At 32.9% G+C, this 20,711-nt stretch overlaps 1 protein-coding gene across 7 annotated transcripts in view; it reads left to right on the top strand.

Annotated features, from left to right (window-relative positions):
* LOC143253911 (serine/threonine-protein kinase NLK-like) overlaps window positions 1–12,978 on the top strand; it is a 55,166-nt gene extending 42,188 nt beyond the window's left edge. For 4 of the 7 annotated variants that reach the window (XM_076508478.1, XM_076508484.1, XM_076508482.1 and 1 more), the window contains exons 6-10: window positions 1,409–1,618; window positions 2,568–2,756; window positions 4,917–5,115; window positions 5,509–5,605; window positions 8,079–12,978. In XM_076508478.1, coding sequence (XP_076364593.1) covers window positions 1,409–1,618; window positions 2,568–2,756; window positions 4,917–5,115; window positions 5,509–5,605; window positions 8,079–8,139 — 756 coding nt within the window. In that variant the 3' untranslated portion in view covers window positions 8,140–12,978. The remainder of the gene's footprint in view (window positions 1–1,408; window positions 1,619–2,567; window positions 2,757–4,916; window positions 5,116–5,508; window positions 5,606–8,078) is intronic. The other 3 variants (XR_013029892.1, XM_076508480.1, XM_076508481.1) reach the window with 3 other exon arrangements.
* The last annotated feature ends 7,733 nt before the right edge of the window (window positions 12,979–20,711 follow it).

Genomic DNA, 20,711 nt, shown 5'->3' with positions numbered 1-20,711 from the left:
GCCAATATTCAAAACCGACTGGTCCATTTCTCTTTAACATCTACTTCTATTCAGTTTTTCTGGATACCGGGTAACGTTGGTATTCACGGTAACAAGCTCGCTGTCACTGCAGCTAAGTCTATCTGCTCTGGCACTATCACCGCTGTGCCTGTCCCATACATGGACTATGTATGGTTCTGTAGTCAAGGCTCGGCTCCGTGCGAGCTGGCAGTTGACTTGGAATGAGCAAAGCGAAACAAGCTTTTCCAAATAAAATCCTCAATTGGACTTTGGCTGTCTTTCTTCTATAAGGATCAGAAAGAGGAAGTTGTTCTAACTAGACTACACGTTGGTCACAGTTTTGTAACTTATCGTTTTCTTTCATCTGGAACTGATGCACTAGTGTGTAAACTGTGTAACACTCAGGTCACAATAAGCCACATTTTACTTTCTTGTCATCCTTACGACACTCAACAGTGGCACCATTTTAAACATATTTTGTCCCAAGGTTTGTTCATAACGTTAGACAGTGTTGTTGGTGATGGTGACACTGTCCACCTTGGTAATGTTTTTAGTTTTTTAAAGGCCGTTAATCTTTTTAATGTCATTTAAGTTTTTTTAATTTATACATTACACCTTTTTTAATGTGGTTCCATTTTAAGAATCACAGTCTCTCTAGTTGGATTTAAAATTAGAAAATGGCTGCAACATTAAATAACTCAAAACCTGGACTGGAAAGGCCAACTTCAGGTGACTAATGCTGCTTTTTGAACTATCCGTTTGAACTACTCGTTAGTCATCCTGGTGAGTTATTATTGTAATTTTGCTACACGTCTTTTAAAACCTTTTTACTTCTTTCCTTTTTGAAAATGGTCATAACGTTAAATAACTCGGAACCAGAACTGGAAAGGCCAACTTCAAGTGACTGACAGTGGTTTTCGTACTAACCTGTTAGTTTTCTTGGCAAGTTATGATAATTACAGTTATGCTAAAGAAAGTCCTTTACAACTTGAATTACTGTAGTTTTTCTCTTAACGTTGTAGACTAGATGTAAACATTGGTTTTATGCTATTTATGTTTTTTTTAACTTTGTTTTATTTTACCTTAATTTTCTTTATGAATTTTACCAAATTTACTTCTAACTTTTTAACGGATGTTTGGCACAGATAGCCTAGCTGCTTTGTGCCATAAAACACTAAATCAAACAACCAACCAGTCATTGACACTTCTGTTGTTCTTAGATTTTTTATTTTCCCTCCCTGTCTCTCTCTCTTTTTAAACCATAATGTAAAAACATAACATACATAGTTCAACTTGATTATAAGATTAAGTAACAATTGTAACTGTACTGTAGAATGTTTAAAGCATTGCTTTGTGCCTGTTTCGAAATGTGGTGAGATAAGTTAACAACATATACTCTAACTTATAGATTTGTGACTTTGGTTTGGCTCGGGTGGAGGAACCAGATGAGAATCGTCACATGACTCAGGAGGTTGTCACTCAGTACTACCGCTCACCTGAGTTGCTCATGGGGGCCAAACATTATACTTCATCAGTTGACGTTTGGTCAGTTGGCTGCATTTTTGCAGAACTTCTAGGTCGACGAATTCTTTTTCAAGCTCAGACTCCTATTCAACAAGTGAGTTAAAATTGGATCTGAAGTAAGAATTACTATGTGTGCTTGTGTGTGCCTAACCAGTTTTAGTTTAGAAACAATTCCAATAAATGTGTTTAATGGAGTCCACCACTAGTAACTCTAGGTTTCAGACATCATGTATTTGCTTATTTTACCTTTTTAAAGACAATAGCATAAACCTTTTAGTCTTATACAAGGCTTTCAATGCCCCCTAGTTCCTCACTTTATCAGGTCCTCCAATTTGTTTTTATGTTGTGGAAGAAATAAAGGACTTTGTGTTTTACATTTTAAGGTTAGTCGTTTGTAGCTAAAAATGTATGAGTGGCAGTTAGCTGATGCAAATGTTCCAGACTTAAATGAAGAGTTTCTTGCATGTTTTCTTGGAACTGAGAAGCCTTTGTATGTGTATCAAATGTAAAAATATAACATACCTTAACTTTTAGGAAAAGCTTTGGTATCTGTATCAAATGTGTAAAAATATTCATAACCTTGGTTGTCTGTCAAACATGTAAAAAACATAACTTCTAAGTTAAATCTCAGTTGTATATTAAACATGTTGAAACATAACTTTTAGATTAGACATTGGTTGTGTATACGAAACGTGTAAAAAATATAACATTATAGCTTAGACTTTGCTATGTGCATTAAATGTGCAAGATGAATCTCTGGGTGAGACCTTGGTGAGTACATCATCAGTAATTGAATATTTATAAATTATCATCCAATTACCCTGATATTTTACTATTATACCTTAATTTCATCAAACATTATCCCTAGTTATACAAATGTAAGGCTTGTTATGAGCATAGATAGGTTTTGTTTGTTTTATAATATGAAACAAAACTTACTGAACATTTTTTTCTCTCTTATATTGCACACAGTTGATTATAAATCTCTTTCCTTTTTAGCAGTTTTATGCAGAATTATAAATTAATTCCGTATATTTGTCCAGCTGGAACTTATTACAGATTTATTAGGAACTCCTTGCTTGGAAGACATGAAACATGCTTGTGAAGGTGCTAGGAGTCACATGATAAGAAGGCCTCAAAAACCACCTTCGCTTGCAGCTCTTTATACACTCTCGTCTCAGGCGACTCACGAAGCTGTACACTTGCTAAGTCAAATGCTTGTTTTTAACCCTGTGAGTATTCAAGATACTGCAGATGTAGTCAGAAACAGTTTCATAATTTCATTAAATTGAAGTATGTTTTGTGGGTGCTACAATTTTATTTTGATAATGCATTTTATTGTAAACAATATCCATTCAGGGTTGCTGACAGTTAAGGTAACTGGATGTCATATAGATTTTACAGTACATACATTTCACAATAGGGTTATAAAAACCAGTGACCTTTACTCTTCTGATAATGATATCAATAAAAGTTTTATGTCAACAAATATTTCACCACTGGAACTTCGTAAGAGCTGGTAGTATACAAACTCTTCTGAAATATTATATTTTTACTAGTATCTATCTGGAGAGTAAATGTCTTGTTTTCTAACATGATTGTGTATTCATTGTTTTATATATATATATTTAAGTTATAAGAGAAAGTTATGCCCAATAAATCTTACTTTCTTTCAATTTAGTACAGGTGCTGCAAGGAGGGTTACACTAGTACAGTTGTTTTGTTAAAAATTTGATAGCTTTTAATATATCCGATTGTAATTTGATCTTCTGAAGCTCACACCTGTAAAAACTTTAGTACATTAAACTTGTATTTCATATAGAGGGTCATCTGTGATCTGGTAATAACTTGCATATCTTGTCACCATGTGGCCAGTTAACCATGTTATTTGTAACTATAACTTTAAAGTTGTAATCTAATCAAAGTGTAATGATTCATGAGTGTAGATGAAACTTAATATTGAATTCTGAGGAACTATATTGGAAATTTTATTAGCATTTTGAAGAAAGTATTTTCCATTGGGTTATAAAGCAATGTAAGAAATAAATATAGCAAAGAAATAACAGACAACTGTACAACCAACTATCAGTATGTGAACGTACAGGTATTGATCTTCATATTGCAATTCAAGTTAAATTGATGTACTTTGGATGGTTAACCTAAAGAGCTTTCAGATATGTAGTTCTTCTATTCTTTAATAATAAAGGCATGGGTGATAAGAGAAAAATTGTTTTGAAATAATGAACATCAGCATTATTGAACCATATCAGTAAAAGAATGGAAGGTATTGTTTTCTCAGGGAAAACAACAGGTTATTCCACAACCAAGTACCAGTTGCTCAAGAAGGTAGTAAAGAAAGTTAAACTATGATACTTGTCTATAGAACACAATGGTGATTTGAAGTTAAGCTTAATACCTCCTTTAAAAACCATGAACAAAATAGTTCATATAATGTTATATGAAGAAAACAATGCAAATGCCATGTTAATAAGTTTGTTCTTCAGAATACAGATGAATGTGACACCATCTTTTAAGCAGCATTTAGGTGTGTGACAGATGGAAGAATTTTCTCATTCTTGTCAAAGTACAGGCAATTTTATTAACATTCTGCTTACAATACAATATTTGAGAAAGGTTACAGAAAACTACAGAAATATTTATATATGATTATCGTGGGTTATTGTAATAAGCATAAGTTAAACACCAGAAGAGTTGAGAAAAATGTCAAAATTAACACATGTAAATGGTATTTATGTAAGGTATGGTTCCATCAAGTCCAAACACATATTCAAGCCAACATGCCATTTCTTCAATGTGATGTATGTTCAAACTGGAATTCACACTGTACTATTCTCACACATTTCTATGACTTTGGATTGTTCAACCAGGCCCTCGTAAATCATTGTCTGTGGTTGATAGAGTTTGTAAAATACTTAGATAAGAGAACAGTATTGGCCTAACTGTATTATGATAACTTTCCTGCAATAAAAAATTGCTTTAGAGTTATAGCCCATAACCAGTGCCTTTGAATAGAACATCACTGGTTGTGGGAGAAGTGGCTATAAGTGATTTTTGCACTTTTCTCACTGATGACACCCTAATCTGTTTACCTTGATTTGTGCAACTCCCCTGCTGCCATGTGCAATATAGTTTTTGTTGAGCTTTTTATTATTTTCTTTACTATTATTTGTTTGATGAAACTCTCTTGACATCCATGGCAACTTGCTATAACAGTTTAGATATCAGTGGTCTAGGCATTTGTAGCTGTATCCTTACCCTAGATCACAAACCACCTTGTGTATGTGCATCTTGTGATTTTTCAATATAATCACTGCATGATATTAACTTGATGGCATTTGTTCATCATTTTAATTTTTCTCTTACACCACAAGGATAAACGAATCAGCTGTACTGATGCTCTCTCCCATCCGTACCTTGATGAAGGTCGCCTCCGTTACCATTCCTGCATGTGCCGTTGTTGCCATAGTACCCCTGCAGGTCGTCACTACGTGTCAGACTTTGAACCAATAATACTCCAGCCATTTGACGATTACTACGAAAAAGAATTTTCTTCCATCCACCAAGTAAAAGGCAAGAAAACATTTTGTGTAAAAATGTTATAGTAGAAGCCAAGAATTAAAATAAAAATTATCTTTTTCTTCTGAAACTAAAAGCTATTCTAGTACCTATTTAAAAAAAAGAAAGAAGAATACAAACATATATTTTCTCCATGTAGGCACAATATCCACCCTAGTTGCTACATGACTGTCATAAAGTTCCTTAATTTGATTTCCATAATAAAAATGCTTTTATCTGGATCTTCTAGAGAGACTTTTAATTAACAGTTTTTTGTAGTAAAATATAACTTGGACAGAGAAAAGTGTGACACCATTCTTGTTGCTTTGTAACCTCTGATTCTATGTAGTTTTTGTGAAGTGTTATTTTTAAGTGATTGTACAATAAAAGATAATTTTTTCCTCACAGAACGCCTCCACAAGTTTATACTGGAGCGAAGTGTTGGTTCCAACCGTGTCCCTTTGTGTATAAATCCACACTCAGCTGCTTTCAAAAGTTTTGCTAGGTTTGTATGCCTTTCAAAATTTTCTTTTGTGAAGGTTTAAAATACAGTGTTAAAAAGCATGTGTTAATAAACAATACTAAAGCTGTAACTTAACCAAAGAAATTATTCTATAAAATGGATAATAAAGTAGTTATTAAGTTGGTTAAACCAGAACTGAAGGGTTTTTTTCCTAAAGTTTTCAGCCCTATGATTTCTTTTTTCTTCTGCTTCTGCATTTTCCATTCTGAACTAGTTGATGTCTCCATTCAATGCAACAGGAAGATGTAAGGGGAGCCAGAACCCATTTTTATGTCTTTCAGTATCAGTTTGTCCTTTTAACTTTGTTTGTTCAGGAGCTTTATTGGACAATGTCAGTTGTTTTTGCTCTGTTTCAGTTGGCCTAAGTTTTCGTGATTTTGTTGTATTAAGTGACTTTTTCTTTCTTACACAGTTTCTAAACTATTTTTAGTTTTATTCAGAATTTTAATTCATAATGTATTTCATAGACATTGTTAAAAGCTTAGCTGAAATGAGAAGCTGAGATGGCTTGATGCTACAAGCATGCCACTTTTTAAATTAAATGTTAACCAATATCTTAAATTCCTGATTTAATCTATAACAGTTTTGGAAGAGCTTGCTGTAAATATGATTGTTTACTAAATGAGAAACAAAAACATTAACAAAAAATTCCAACTTAACTGAGATTTGAACATGACTTCCACATGAAAGTTTACCACTGTTACCACTAGGCCATCTAGTGTTAACAAATATTAATTTATAATATCATTCTATTCAAATTCTTGTAACTATTCAGAGAGCTTTCTTTAAACATAACCACTTACTTTCGAAAACAGTTATGGAAAATAATGCTGTTTAAGTGCAAGACTTGGACTTGATGCCCAGGTGCTCTAACCATTGAGGTACTTTGAGCATTACAACAGATAATGGCACGTGGCAAAATTAGGCATGTGTGGTGTACATATGTACAAATATAAAATGGTTGTTGTAAGGAACTGGTTGAACCAGTTTCAGTGAAATTTGGTAACACAACTTGGGTGAATCCCACACACACAAAGATCTAGTCTAAGGAAAACCTTTAAATCGATTCTGGAATGGATAGTGTCATTAATTGGAAGGAGGTTTTTGGTTCATGGTGTTGGTGTTACATAAGAGTTACATTGATTTGTTGAAGATTCTTTGTCAACGTAGTTCTTATCTAGAATTAACACTGAATTTACAGAGTTTCTCAGAGAATTAACTTGTAAACAGTTAATGAAAGAGACTTATCACTGATATTATGCTATTTCTTCTTTGAGAACTTATAAACAGTCTTATCTTTCACCACTCCTTGTTAAATAAGGCTTAGCTATTATGGTCTTGAAATTCTTTTTTGATGTGAATAAAAGCTGTTAACACTATATTAGTAGAAAATTTAACGTGCAGAAAAATCTGTACAATTTTATTTTAATATATGTGTGTGTGTGATCACATTTTAGCCCTATGACCTTCACTATGGTAGAGACTTAGTAAAACTTTGACCATTTGCTATAATTTTCAAACTTGAATGCTTGTATATATGTCATGAAGCTGGTTTCCATTTTTATTTTATAAACTAACTTAGATGCACTAGTTCACATTTTTTAATTGTAGTAATATTGCAATTTTACGTTATTTACTTGAAGTAAAATAGTGAACTATTCGAAAGTGCCTAAGTTTTTAGTCTTTTTCTGATAACCATTATTACTTAAGGTTATTGTTTGGTAATAATGCATTGTTACTGATATTTGTTGTGTATGTATATAATTTCAAATGCTTACATTGTTATTGATGTGTGTATATATATATACATGTATTTATTTTAGTACCTACATTGTTAATACTACTGTTATTGCTTACATCTGTTCTTTTTATGTATTATTATTGCTGATTTTTATTTGTGTATGATTTCTAATATCTATAATTTGGTGGTGTTGTCTCTTGCTGACTTCATATTAATTTTATTTATTATGTTATGACTCTTCTATGCTGATTATTTTGTCATTCTTTATGCCTGCATTGCTACTGTAGCACATTGCTTAATATTTTTCAAAATTTAGCTTAAATGATCCATTGATCCACTGTCCAAGAATATCATCATATTAAAAAAAATTTCTCTGTTGCCACTGATCATGTTGATTGTTGCTTCCAACCTGCATTTGACAATTACTGCTGTGCTTAGTTTCACAACCCAACATGCTATCAATGCATATTACATACAGCTGCTTATAATTACTAATTCCGTTTTGTGTCAAAAACAATAAAAGTGTGTGTACACACACACACACCAATATCTTATTGATTCACATTATTATGAGAGAATGTAATTCACCCGTGTCGATATTGCTTTAATATTATTCGTGAAAATTGCATACCCCTAAATATCAATATCCACACCAGTTACCAAGTAGATTAATGAAAACTTGTAGTTAAGGTACTGGTGTTTCTATCCCGTCAGCTACAAGAGTATCACCTCTTCTCTACTTGTTGGTTGTTACCCAATAATCTTGAGAAGATAGGCTTGATTGATCGCCAACTTCTGATGGATGTTGCAGCTCAACCGTTGCTCACCCGTCGGAACTTCCTCCGTCACCTCATCAGTGGGAGTAGACACAGCAGCTAGGCCATTCCAGTGTGTTTAGTCCAGCCTTACAAGAAGGGATGACTTCTGATCCATCTTGGAAGGTGGACAGCCTGAGAGAGACTACCACTTTGTTCCAGTCTGTTCACTATGCAACTGTTACACCACCCAAACCAGGTTCCTAATTTATTGTTTCTTTGTCTTTACTATACCTGAGTACCATAGAAAGTTTTTTAAGATTTTAATTTCGTTTTATGTTATAAATAATTTTGTGATACATGAAGCTCAGAAATGGTGACACGTAGGTGTTACGGGTTCGTGGTTATGGTTAATGAGCAAAGTCAGAAAAAAAAAACCTTAACAATTTATTGCAAGGGAAGTTGTTTTTTTTTCTATTATGCAATGCAAATAGTACTATTTTATACAATTGGTAATTTTCTAAGTTTCACAAGCTATCAAACCTGCTTGATGAAAGAAACAGTTTTAGTTATATCAAATCGCTTTTTTCTGAGCAAGCTTTTTCATTCTGTAATTTCTGGGTCTTTTCAACACCTGTATACTCATATAACATTACTTTTGAGAAATACAAGAGAAAATTAAATGAGAAACACTACACATTCTTTCCAAACAAAGAACAAGATTAAATAATGCTTTATTTTTCTGCTGGACTTTATTTAAAAAAAACTTGGGAGTAATTTGGATTTTCTGGAAATTTCTTCTTTGCTGGTGAATTAATCAGTTTTAAAATCCATATAAAGGTAGAATAAAATTGATTTCTTGAGATGTAGTCATTTGTTTCAGCTGAGAAGTTTGTGTATTAAACATCGAGGTTCATGTACCAAGTCAAGTAGTTGGTATTATTTTAATAAGTAACAATATATATAATTGTTTTAGTGATAGTACGGTGATGACAGTGTTGTTGAATTGGTTGTTATGTAATTGTAGCAAGAGTTTTCGTAACGCAAGCACTTTCTTGTCACGTCTTTTATTGTACATGTAGTGTATCAGGTAGGCCTGGAAGGCTTCACATGTAAATATTTTTGTACGTGGGATGATTTGGATTTAGATTTCATCAAATGCAAAAAGAAAGAAAGAGCTGCAAGTGTTTTTGTTGTTGGTATAATACTGAATATCTCCTGGTCAAGTGTTTCACAATATCTACTTAATTTTACCATAATTGTACACATCTCATATATTGTTCATGTTTAAACCATGAAATTTAAACTTGCAGATTTTTGGTGTTGCATCAGTTTTTCTTGGTTACATAATTATTTCTGGGATTTCTTTAATATTTTTGAAAATTTCATTTACAGTTGCTTATTACTTAGAATATTTTTAATTGCAAACAGGGGGCTTTGTTTAAAGATATTATATACATAATGCTGTTTTGTGTTGTTGGTGATAATTTTCCCATTACAAAATTGAAAATAAGCCAGTATATATATTTTAAAACTGATATTATTACTATAGTCATGTGTAAGATCTCATTAGGAATAATTACTTCGTTATTTGTTAGTAACAGCTTGCACTCTACAGAAATGTAATGACATGAGGTTTTTTTTTCCAGTTAAAAAGTAATAACAGGAATTAAATTCATGTTTTTCTTTTTCTACAGTAAGTATTAGCATAACTGATTTTTTAGTACATTGCACATCCTGGTTACACCATTTTCAATTAAGCAAGCACTACAAAAAGAATTCCAAGGAAAGGAAATCGAGATTTCTGTGTTAAGTTACCACATGTTGTAAATCCAAAATTAATTATTACTTGCAGGTCTTAATTGTGATATTGATGTTTTACTTCTTCTCCTTTCTTCACGTAGTAGTCCACGACTGGATAGAAAGCTCAAACCTTATTGCTGATAAAGTAACTGAAAATTCACTGATTACATTGACTTAGCTAAGCATTACTAAGAATTAATCAAGGAACCTTTTGTACTCGAGCTTCCATCCTTTTCTTGACCATCTTCATGTGATAATTTGTCAAATCTGTCTGAACTGTGTCTTTAATCACATTCATACTGTTTCATCCCACTTTTGTAAAGAAATTGATTTAAGAGCTTGTTTATGTGTCTATCACCATCATAAAATATTCGATAAGCCTACAATGGTAATCATTCCCATCACTGTTCATAATCAACGACTTGTAAAAAAAATAAATAAAAAAATTAAAAAATGTCCATGTTTAAGGTGTCATTACGAAAAATGCCATTTTTCTTGACCTAGCCAGTTTTGAGGTCAATATCATTAACCTACTTGTGAGTGTTTTAAAATTGCTGTGCATGTTTTTAGCTTTTGTACTTTTTCATTGATGTGTGGAGTAAGCTTGAAGGTTAGCTGATAAACGTGTAGGTGTTGTTTGTATGAAATTTAACTTAGTTGAAGGAGAGTTAAAAGAGGTAATTGTGCTTTATTGACAATTCTGTATCAAGTAGGTTTTGTCATAGATGCACACTGACCTTGCCGAAATAAAAGTTGGCACCATGCATCGATGCACATAGATTTTAATGTGAACAAATGGGTGAAAAAGATCTCAAAGTAGGGCAACATGAATTTGTTTACAGCATTAAGTTGCACTTAGTGTACTGCATTTGGTTTGCACAATAAAAATGGAATTAACAACAATATTTTGAAGTGCTGTTGAGAATAAGTGGTGAATTTGTCAGGTGAGTTGTTCTCTCACTATTCCATCAGTGTTCTGAATTAATTAGGCTACTTTATTTCCCCAAGGGAACTAATGGCGAGACACAAACATAAAAATGTAGTTGTGCGATTTTATTTCTGTTCGAACTCTTCAGCCTGCTTTGTTAAAAATGAGTATTTGAAAACTCTTCTGAAAGTAAACCTTAATGCTTTTCTCATTATGATCTGCAATGAGTTTTCTTTGCCACTTAATTTACATAATAAGCCTTGTGGGACAAACCTGTTTGCAAAAGTAAGAAATTGAACCAAAGTAACCAATAGATTTACTTGCTTTCAATTTTTTCCTTTTTTTTTTTTTTTTTGTATGAGTACAGCTCTAATTTCACCAAAATCTTTATGATGTAACTGAATTGTATAGTCCAAACTATAATTTATGCTACAAACACAAACATCTTAACAGCTTCCAGCTCTCCATTATTTCCAAATTATCATCCTATTTTAGTTCTCTGATTATTCTTCCATTGAAAGGAAATCACTGGAACTGTATATCACTTTTACATCTTGTTAATTCATCAATAATTTTTTTTGTTCAGTGGTATTCTAAAATAAAGTTGCAAATTGGGATCTTTTCTTGCCTTTTACGCATAGTTTGCCGAGAATTAACTCTAGGTTATTGTACCAGCACTTGTTGCATGCTTTTTTTTTTAAAGACAATTGGTATTAGCTTCTGCATATTAATTTCTTACTTGTGAGAGAAATAAGACAAGGTACTGTTAAGGAAACAGTTTTATGCTGAGAATTAGTCCTCATAGTAGACAGTTTAAAGTGACTTCAGTCATCTCAAAAGGGTACAGAAAGAATTATAACTAACTGGTACCAAGTGTAGGTGCAAGCTCATTGTGTGTATCTCTTGGGTAAAGTGTGTGTTAATAGTTTTTAAGCTTTAGATTTATATGGTTGTAAATCCAAAGAAATAGTTGATGTTTTACCATGATTAGCCTGGCCTTGCTAGGTAGATTCCATCTACATTTCATACTAATCAAAGGTTGAATCTGATTTTCTTTTTTAAGAAATGACAGAAACCAAGAATTTGCATATAATTTAAAACGTGAAATAACAATGATTATGTACAAATTTCACGTAATAGGTTCAAAATATTTAGCTAATAATTTTGCAGCTTGTAAATAAGCAGTTAAGCCTGGAACAGAATTAAACTTTAGTTACTATTCTTGGCAGCAATTGAATTTTCACCACCTTAAGTTGTAAACCTTCTCTTTAACCTTGTGTCTACACAAATGGCAACTACCGTTTTCTAAAACATTATGTCATGCCTTGTACGTAGTTGTTTCCTGTGCTGTATAATATACAAAAGTATTTATTGTATTTTGTATAAATAAAACACTGTACGAGTGGTTTTTGTATGTCGATAAACACTTAAGTTTTACCTGTTATTTACCAATACTTAACTACATTTTCGTGAGTTAAGCATTTTGTTGGGCATTAAGTCTTTACAGTTTACTTTATAAATCTAACTTTGACAACAACTGCAGAATTTAAGTACATTTTAATGAAGAATTGTGTCAGTCGTTTTTCTTTTTATGCTATTAAACAAAAAATCAATGCAAAAATAACCGTATGTATAGAAAGATGTGTGTGTGTTTATATATGTGTACTTTAGATATTACAATTAAACAAAAAGTGGTGTGGTGGTTTAGGTTTGAATATGCGAGTGTTGTTGTTTGATTAATGTTTTTCATGTGCACTTATAAATTTACTTGTTGTAGTAAATGTCAACTTGAGAGTGCCTAGCTGTATATAATTATCATAACACATAGCCACCTGGTGGTAGAGCTAACATATTATAATCATAAAGAAAAAAAACTTAGTTAAAAAAATACCTCGTGTAATATTTTGAAAATAATTAGTCAACATTGTTAAGTATGTTTCAAAACTAGTAGGCTGAAGTAGAATTTATAGTGTTTTTTTTTCACAAAATAACTTTTTAACAGAAAGAACAGTTGATGTAGTTATTTTAGTTGGCAGTACTGATATGAAAGTGAATTGATATGTTAATGCTTTATTGTAGATCTGGTGTTCTTAATTTTGTGAAATAAACTGCACTGTACGAGTTTTAATTTCTGAGTATCTGTTCTTTTGTTTTTCTTCAAGTGGCTCTTTCCTTCTGCAAAAAACAAACTTACACAGATGTTTTAACTTAACTAAATCACTGACTTTCCCAAGAGGGGATACAATTTAACAATGTAGAATTAATGACCAAGATAAAAATGAAGATAATATCTGAAGACTGCAAACCCGGAACAAATAGGAAGAAAGCATGAAAACATCTCCTGCTAGATCTAGAAGTCTATAAAACTAAAGATCTTGGTGGTTTATATGTTATCTAAGTTTGGTGAACAGTGTAGTTAGATTATTATTTACTTTCTGTTGTCATTTAAACCTGAAATAACAATAGTTGGTGAATGTAAAGATAGGGCTTATTTTATAGCTGTACCTTTTGACAGAAGTATAGAACTAATGAAAATAGAAGTTGTAGTGTGAAGCATTTCTCTATAGAAAGTTATGTAACACTACACTTAATATTTTAAGTAAAGAACCAGTAACCTAGTTATTTATTGTATAATTTAGGCATTCATTTAACTTTCTATTCAGCATCTTAGTCAACATTAGCAGTGAGTAGGTACTTGAATTTACACTTAAATAACATGTCATATTATCCATGTTGTTCAGAATGTTTAATAGATCCAGTTTAATAACTTTAATATTATACTTTTTTTTATATAGAGATTGAGTTGCATTGTTTGCTTAATATATGTATTTAGGACTAACCTAAACCTCATGATGTGGTATTGGTTTATGGCTGAAAATATCATCAACAGGGTTAGATCATGACAAGTATCCTCGAAGTACTAATATGCCTACTGTTATTACCTGAGGAAGGTGATAACAATAGATGTTATTTTGATTAAATGTTACAGGTAGTTGGGGCATAACCAAAGGAAAGAGGTCAAAACAGGTTGGATTATAAATTGAGAATAGTGGCTATAGCAAGTTTAGTCACAGCTGAGAATCTTGTTTCAAAGAGAGAGACCAAAATAAGGAAAGAAACCACAGTAGGTTGAGTTAGGATCCAAGGAAAGAGGCAACAACAAGTTCAATGAGGAACCAAGAAAAGAAGCCATAATAGGTTGACTCAGGAACCAAGAAAAGAGGCCATAATAGGTTGACTCAGGAACCAAGAAAAGAGGCCATAATAGGTTGACTCAGGAACCAAGAAAAGAGGCCATAATAGGTTGACTCAGGAACCAAGAAAAGAGGCCATAATAGGTTGACTCAGGAACCAAGAAAAAAGCCATAATAGGTTGACTCAGGAACCAAGAAAAGAGGCCATAATAGGTTGACTCAGGAACCAAGAAAAGAAGCCATAATAGGTTGACTCAGGAACCAAGAAAAGAGGCCATAATAGGTTGACTCAGGAACCAAGAAAAGAAGCCATAATAGGTTGACTCAGGAACCAAGAAAAGAAGCCATAATAGGTTGACTCAGGAACCAAGAAAAGAAGCCATAATAGGTTGACTCAGGAACCAAGAAAGAAGCCATAATAGGTTGACTCAGGAACCAAGAAAAGAGGCCATAATAGGTTGACTCAGGAACCAAGAAAAGAAGCCATAATAGGTTGACTCAGGAACCAAGAAAAGAAGCCATAATAGGTTGACTCAGGAACCAAGAAAAGAGGCCATAATAGGTTGACTCAGGAACCAAGAAAAGAGGCCATAATAGGTTGACTCAGGAACCAAGAAAAGAAGCCATAATAGGTTGACTCAGGAACCAAGAAAAGAAGCCATAATAGGTTGACTCAGGAACCAAGAAAAGAGGCCATAATAGGTTGACTCAGGAACCAAGAAAAGAAGCCATAATATATTGGGTCATGAACCAAAATTTGGGTTTTCTGAACAGTGTCATTATTCCTATGAGAAATATAAAGTGTCTTAATGGTTTCCTATGATTAAAAAAACAGAAAGATAAATGAGAGTTTGAGGGATACACCAAGATATTACATTGTTATAATAACTGAAGAACAGCAGAAGACATTCTTAAAATCAATAGAAAAGCTATATATCCTGGAAGAAATTAATAAAATTATGATAAAGTCCACTGAAACAAAATAATACTGTAAGAAAGATAAAATTACTTAATTGTGAAAGGCTGGTGTATACAAAAGAAAGTGGCTTCCAGTTAAAATCAAATTAACATGTTGAAAGTTGGCATGTTACAAATTTTTGTTTGTTTGTTTGTTCGTTACCAAGTGTAGTTTATAAGTTGGCTTCCACATGTCCAACCGATGAGTTATGCTCAATTTTCTTTTTAAAGGGCCACTTATTGGCTGGGACACAAAGGCCACCTATACACTTTTTATAAAATGACTATTGAGACCCTGGAAAATCTCAACAAAATAGGCTTGGGAGCCAATGCGTTATGTATGTAGTTTTTGTTAATTTGCATTGTTACTGAACTCATAGCATCCTAATATTTCTTTTTTCACAGTTTTTTTCAATAAAATGTAATTTAAATTTTTAAACACTAAGTAACACAAGCCCATTTGCAAAATGTCATTTTTATTTTTAATATTTTAAACTTATCAAACATACATCTTTTCAAGATATAGTATGTAAGATAAATTATATTTCTTACAGTTCAGCATGCGGATGTTTACAGGAGGGGGGGCCTCTACTAGTACAGCGGTAAGTCTGGGATTTACAATGCTAAGATCAGGAGTTCAATTCCCCTCAGTGAGCTCAGCAGATAGCTTGATGTGTCTTTGCTATAAGAAAACATGCACATATACAGAGGGGGCACTTTATTCCCCCCCTGAAAGTGAGAAACACAATTTATTTCTTTATTCATTCAGCATATTTTACTGATTTTTTTTTTTAAATCACAATTTCACACTACTCCACCCTTGTCTCTCCCTAGAAAAAACTTCTGTGGATACTCATGATTCAATATAGGATAACGTTTATCAACATTTACCAAAATCAATATTAAGAAAGAGTAACATAAAACTAATGTTGTTATAATATTTTGTGTTTCCAAAAGGTAACCATTTTAAGTTTCAAACACATAAACCTACCTCAAATCAAAAGTAAGGAACCAAGAACTATGGATGAATTGTTGAGTTTTATTATTCTAACAAGACAAGCAAAGAAAATGAAATTGTAAAAGTTATCTCTGCCATTTATATACAAAGATAGTTCTTTATTGTTTGGTTTACTTTTAGGTATATAATATAAAAACAGTAAATATACCTGTTTTGTTATTTCATTATTTTACTGAAATTTGAAACGTGTACATTTTTGGGAAGTATGAATGGATGACTTTTGTTCAGTATAATGCAAAATTTAAGATTTCCATTGCAGTGATCTAAAAGGGGATACATATGTCCCCATGATAGCTAAAGAATCAAATGACTCTTCTGGATTTAGAATGTATGGGTAAACACATATATAATAATAGAATATTAACAGTAACAATAAATAATAGTTATAGTTCATTGTGGTCCCAAATATAAGTATTATAACAAAATGAATCTAGGTAAAAAGGTCAATACTAAAAACGACAATAGTTTTGGAAGTTGAAACCTAAATATTGAGGTATTGATTCACGTTAATTTCTGTTATTGAACTTTAACCCCTAGTAATTTAATAAAAAAGCACTTGTTTTATTTAAAATGGTGAAGAAAACGGCCTAACCTCCAGAACAAACGTTTCATTTAGCCATGTTTCAGTGCATTACACCAAAAATACTATCTTACAAGAGTGGCGGTTGAATCGCACTATTCATTTATGGTCCTATGATAAAAAAATTCAACTAACAGAATTAAATGTATAGTTTCTGTAATTCATAAAAGTTAACTATAATATGTAAGCCTAAAGATTACTGGTTAGTTTTTATAACAAGCGAAGTTAATGATTCTATGTTACTCATCAACTTCTTGACCAGTATTGAAATCGTCGAATTATATGCTCTGAAACCATTAATTTACGTGCAGAAGTTACTTCGATGAATAGGCCAACATCGAGGTTTCAGAGCTCATACTATTACACTTACAGATAAAAACGTGTGACATAGTTTTCATCAGTTGGGTAATTCTTGAATAATTTTCACAGTTACATTGAAGATCTTAATCCCATTAGATCAAGATTAAAAGATAATTAAATTCGCGTGTTTCTTTTCCGTATAGCCCACCGCTAGTACAGCGGTAAGTCTACGGGTTTACAACCCTGAAATCAGGGGTTCGATTCCATTCGGTGGGCTCAGCAGATAACCCTATGTGGTTTTGCTATAAGAAAACACAAACTTTTCCCTATAAATTATTCTGAAAACGTACCTACTTTTCAACCTTTTTTGTATTTTGTTTGCAAAACCTATATTAATTTCAGAAGACTATGGCCACTGTAGGAAGTGCTCTCTTATTTTTATTTCATTATTTAAGTTTTATCTGGATGGAACCGTGAATGAAAGTTTTTTTTTAATTACACTGCTAACTTCGGTCATAATTTTATATCTTCTTTAGTTTATTCTACAGTTATAAATCCGTAATTTTATTTCTATTTATTACGAGCGAAGTACCCGTTCTCTGAAAAGAAATTGTGTAAATTCATAATTAATGAAAGGTTATCTCAAGACGTGAAAAGTTTATTCTTTTATACGTTTTTGTAAAAAACGCAAAATGTTAAACGCAAGCTTGATTGTATCACTGCATAGACCCAACAAACCATCTCAAATTTGGTGAAGATCGATCAACAGGTAGGCGAAATAGTGGTAAAAACAACAACAAAAAAACACCAATCTAACAGCATTATATAAAACTGAAAATTTATATGTATCCCCCATGGATCCAATGAACTGCCATACCAAACTTGATATTTGTAAATAATCATAAGCAGCCAACAAATCGAACCTCTTTTATTTCCATCTAAAAATAAACATTGAACCTTACATATTAACGCTTTTTTCTACTGTTAAAGCTTACAAGTTTTGTTTATTTATTGTCTAATAACTTGCAGCAATCAGAGACTGGAATCAAAGTAATCGTTGATAAATGTTATGACAGACGAAAAGCACACTTCTGGAGCAGGGGCTTGAGTTCAACTGGCTATTCCATTGTATTAAGACAGTGATCCATTAATAAATTGGTGGTGTGACTGACTGTTTGAAGAGATCAGGTTAAAGAGATGGAATTGATTTTTTGTAAAAACGTATTAATATGTTCAGTAGTGATTCTAAGTGCGCCCCGCTAGTACAGCAGTAAGTCGACGGACTTACAACGCAAAAATCAGGGGTTCGATTCCCCTCGCTGGGCTCAGCAGATAGCCTGATATGGCTTTGCTATAAGAAAACACACACTGGTTCCAACTATTACGAGTGACAACAGTTATATGACGTCAAAGTCATTCCTCAGTATCAGAAAAATAAAAGAAATTATTTTAAGCTACAAATATCTTTTTTTCTCGCTCGTTTTTAATTTTTTCTCAGTATATATAACCGAAAAACATTATTGTTTTATGATTCGCTTATATAATTATAACGAAACTGCTAATACTATCTAACAATCGCCTTCTCTGTATTTCAACTATTGACCAGAGGAAAGGCATCTAGTCAGCCGCACCCTATCACCTGTCATGCACCTGTTACTCTTTTAATTCCCTCACAGCTTAAAGTAGGAATGAATTGTTTGTTTGTTTGTTTGTTTTTGAATTTCGCGCAAAGCTACACGACGGCTATCTGCGGTACCAGTCCCTAATTTAGCAGTGTAAGACAAGAAGGAAGGCAGCTAGGCACCACCACCCATCTCAAACGCGTGGGCTACTCTTTTACCAATGAATAGTTGGATTGGCCGTCACATTATAAAGCCCCCACACCTGAAAGAGCAAGCATGTTTGGTGCGACGGGGATTCGAACCCGCGACCCGCAGATTACGAGTTGAACGACTGAACCCACCTGTTCATGTCGAGCCGTATGAATGAATATTTTGTGGTATCTCCCCAATTCAAACTCATCCCACCAACTCTAACACTGGTTAATTTTGAATTTTGTTTGAACATATTTAAAATTAGATCAGCAACATAGAGTTGGAAGAGCTAACAAAACGTTTAGTTAATCATAATAAAATAAGATTATATAACAACAACTATTTCATTTTCGCATAAAAGAACTCGTGTAAAACACGCCCCTGCATAGCATGAGCAGTTGGTTAGGACGCCTGAGTCATAATCTGAGGGTCATGGGTTCGAATCCCGTCACACCATACATGTTCACCCTTTCAGCCATGGAAGCAGGTGGTGATGACTAACTGCTTTTCCTCTAGTCTTACATCACTAAATTATGGATTGCAAGCGCAGATAACTCTAGTATAGCTTTGCAGAAAATTCAAAAAACAAACAAAACATGTTCTTAGAACCACCGATCACTGAAGTCGATAAGTAAAATTTTCTCCTGGAGTTTGGCTTTCAGCTTCCTCATACTGATCAGACGTTGTATTTTTAGATAAAAACTGATGACTTCCCGACAAGAATCCAGTAGATGGATCTAAAAATAGCTAAGGAGAGCATTTTCGAACAAATAACTGGGTTTTCTAAGTGTGCTTGTAAAATAAAGAGACTGTACATAGTTAGTAAAAAATAAAACAGTCCTTAATACTGTAGAAACAAAAATAAAACTTAGATGAAAAGACGGTCGCACATGAAAAGACGGTCGTTTCTACTAGGCTATATTTAGTCCTATTGCTCTGTTTCGCAGTAAAGAGGATGAAAAATATATATTTAAAATTATCTATCACTTCCCAGAAGAACGCGGGCGAAATATACACCGCCCACTACAGAAAACAATAACAAAGCAATCTTAACAAATTTCTGAACAGAGTATTGGAGCCATTTCACAGAAACTAAATACAAAAAAAATAAATTCTATATCATCAAATCGGTATAAAATATGCCATATGTCCGAATGTGACACACACATACATAAACGAACAATACAATTAAATATAATATTAGCATTTGAAAATTATTATTAAATGAAGCGAAATGAAATTCAAAATTTCAAAATAAATACATAAACTCTCATATGTTCACATCTAATCGCCCTGTGCATTATTCTGTGTTAAAAATACGGTACTAACAGAGTTCTACCATATTTATAAAATGTAGAAAATATGGCGTTTAGAAAGATATGAATCAATTTCTTGTATGCGGTTCGTTAAGTATTAGCTCTCTCATTTTATACAACTGTACCTTGCAATGTTTTAGCGATTACGAATGAATTGAACTAACTTTTTATCGAAACCTGCATTTTCAAACAAATTATTTGTTAATTTTGTTACGATCTTTATTTTATCACAGAATACTATTAGTAACTAATATTTTTTTTCGCATTCCAACCTTTTATTGTTTAACAAAACTAGCATAATGCTATTCCAAGTTATTCAATTTTTTTGTTTCATAGGATTTATTCAGTATTGCCCTTTTGAAGGCCCGGCATGGCCAAGCGTGTTAAGGCGTGCGACTCGTAATCTGAGGGTCGCGGATTCGCATCACCATCGCGCCAAACATGCTCGCCCTCCCAGCCGTGGGGGCGTTATAATGTCACAGTCAATCCCACTATTCGTTGATAAAAGAGTAGCCCAAGAGTCGGCGGTGGGTGGTGATGACTAGCTGCCTTTCTTCTAGTCTTACACTGCTAAATTAGGGACGGCTAGCACAGATAGCCCTCGAGTAGTTTTGTGCGAAATTCAAAAACAAACAAGCCCTTTTGAAGGAATATATTAATTTGTTTTAAATTGCGTCAACTA

This window comes from Tachypleus tridentatus, chromosome 6 (genome assembly GCF_004210375.1).
Source record: "Tachypleus tridentatus isolate NWPU-2018 chromosome 6, ASM421037v1, whole genome shotgun sequence".
In the NCBI taxonomy this organism is placed as follows: domain Eukaryota; kingdom Metazoa; phylum Arthropoda; class Merostomata; order Xiphosura; family Limulidae; genus Tachypleus; species Tachypleus tridentatus.
Note: the sequence above shows the minus strand (reverse complement) of the source record. Positions and strands in the feature narration are given on the sequence as shown.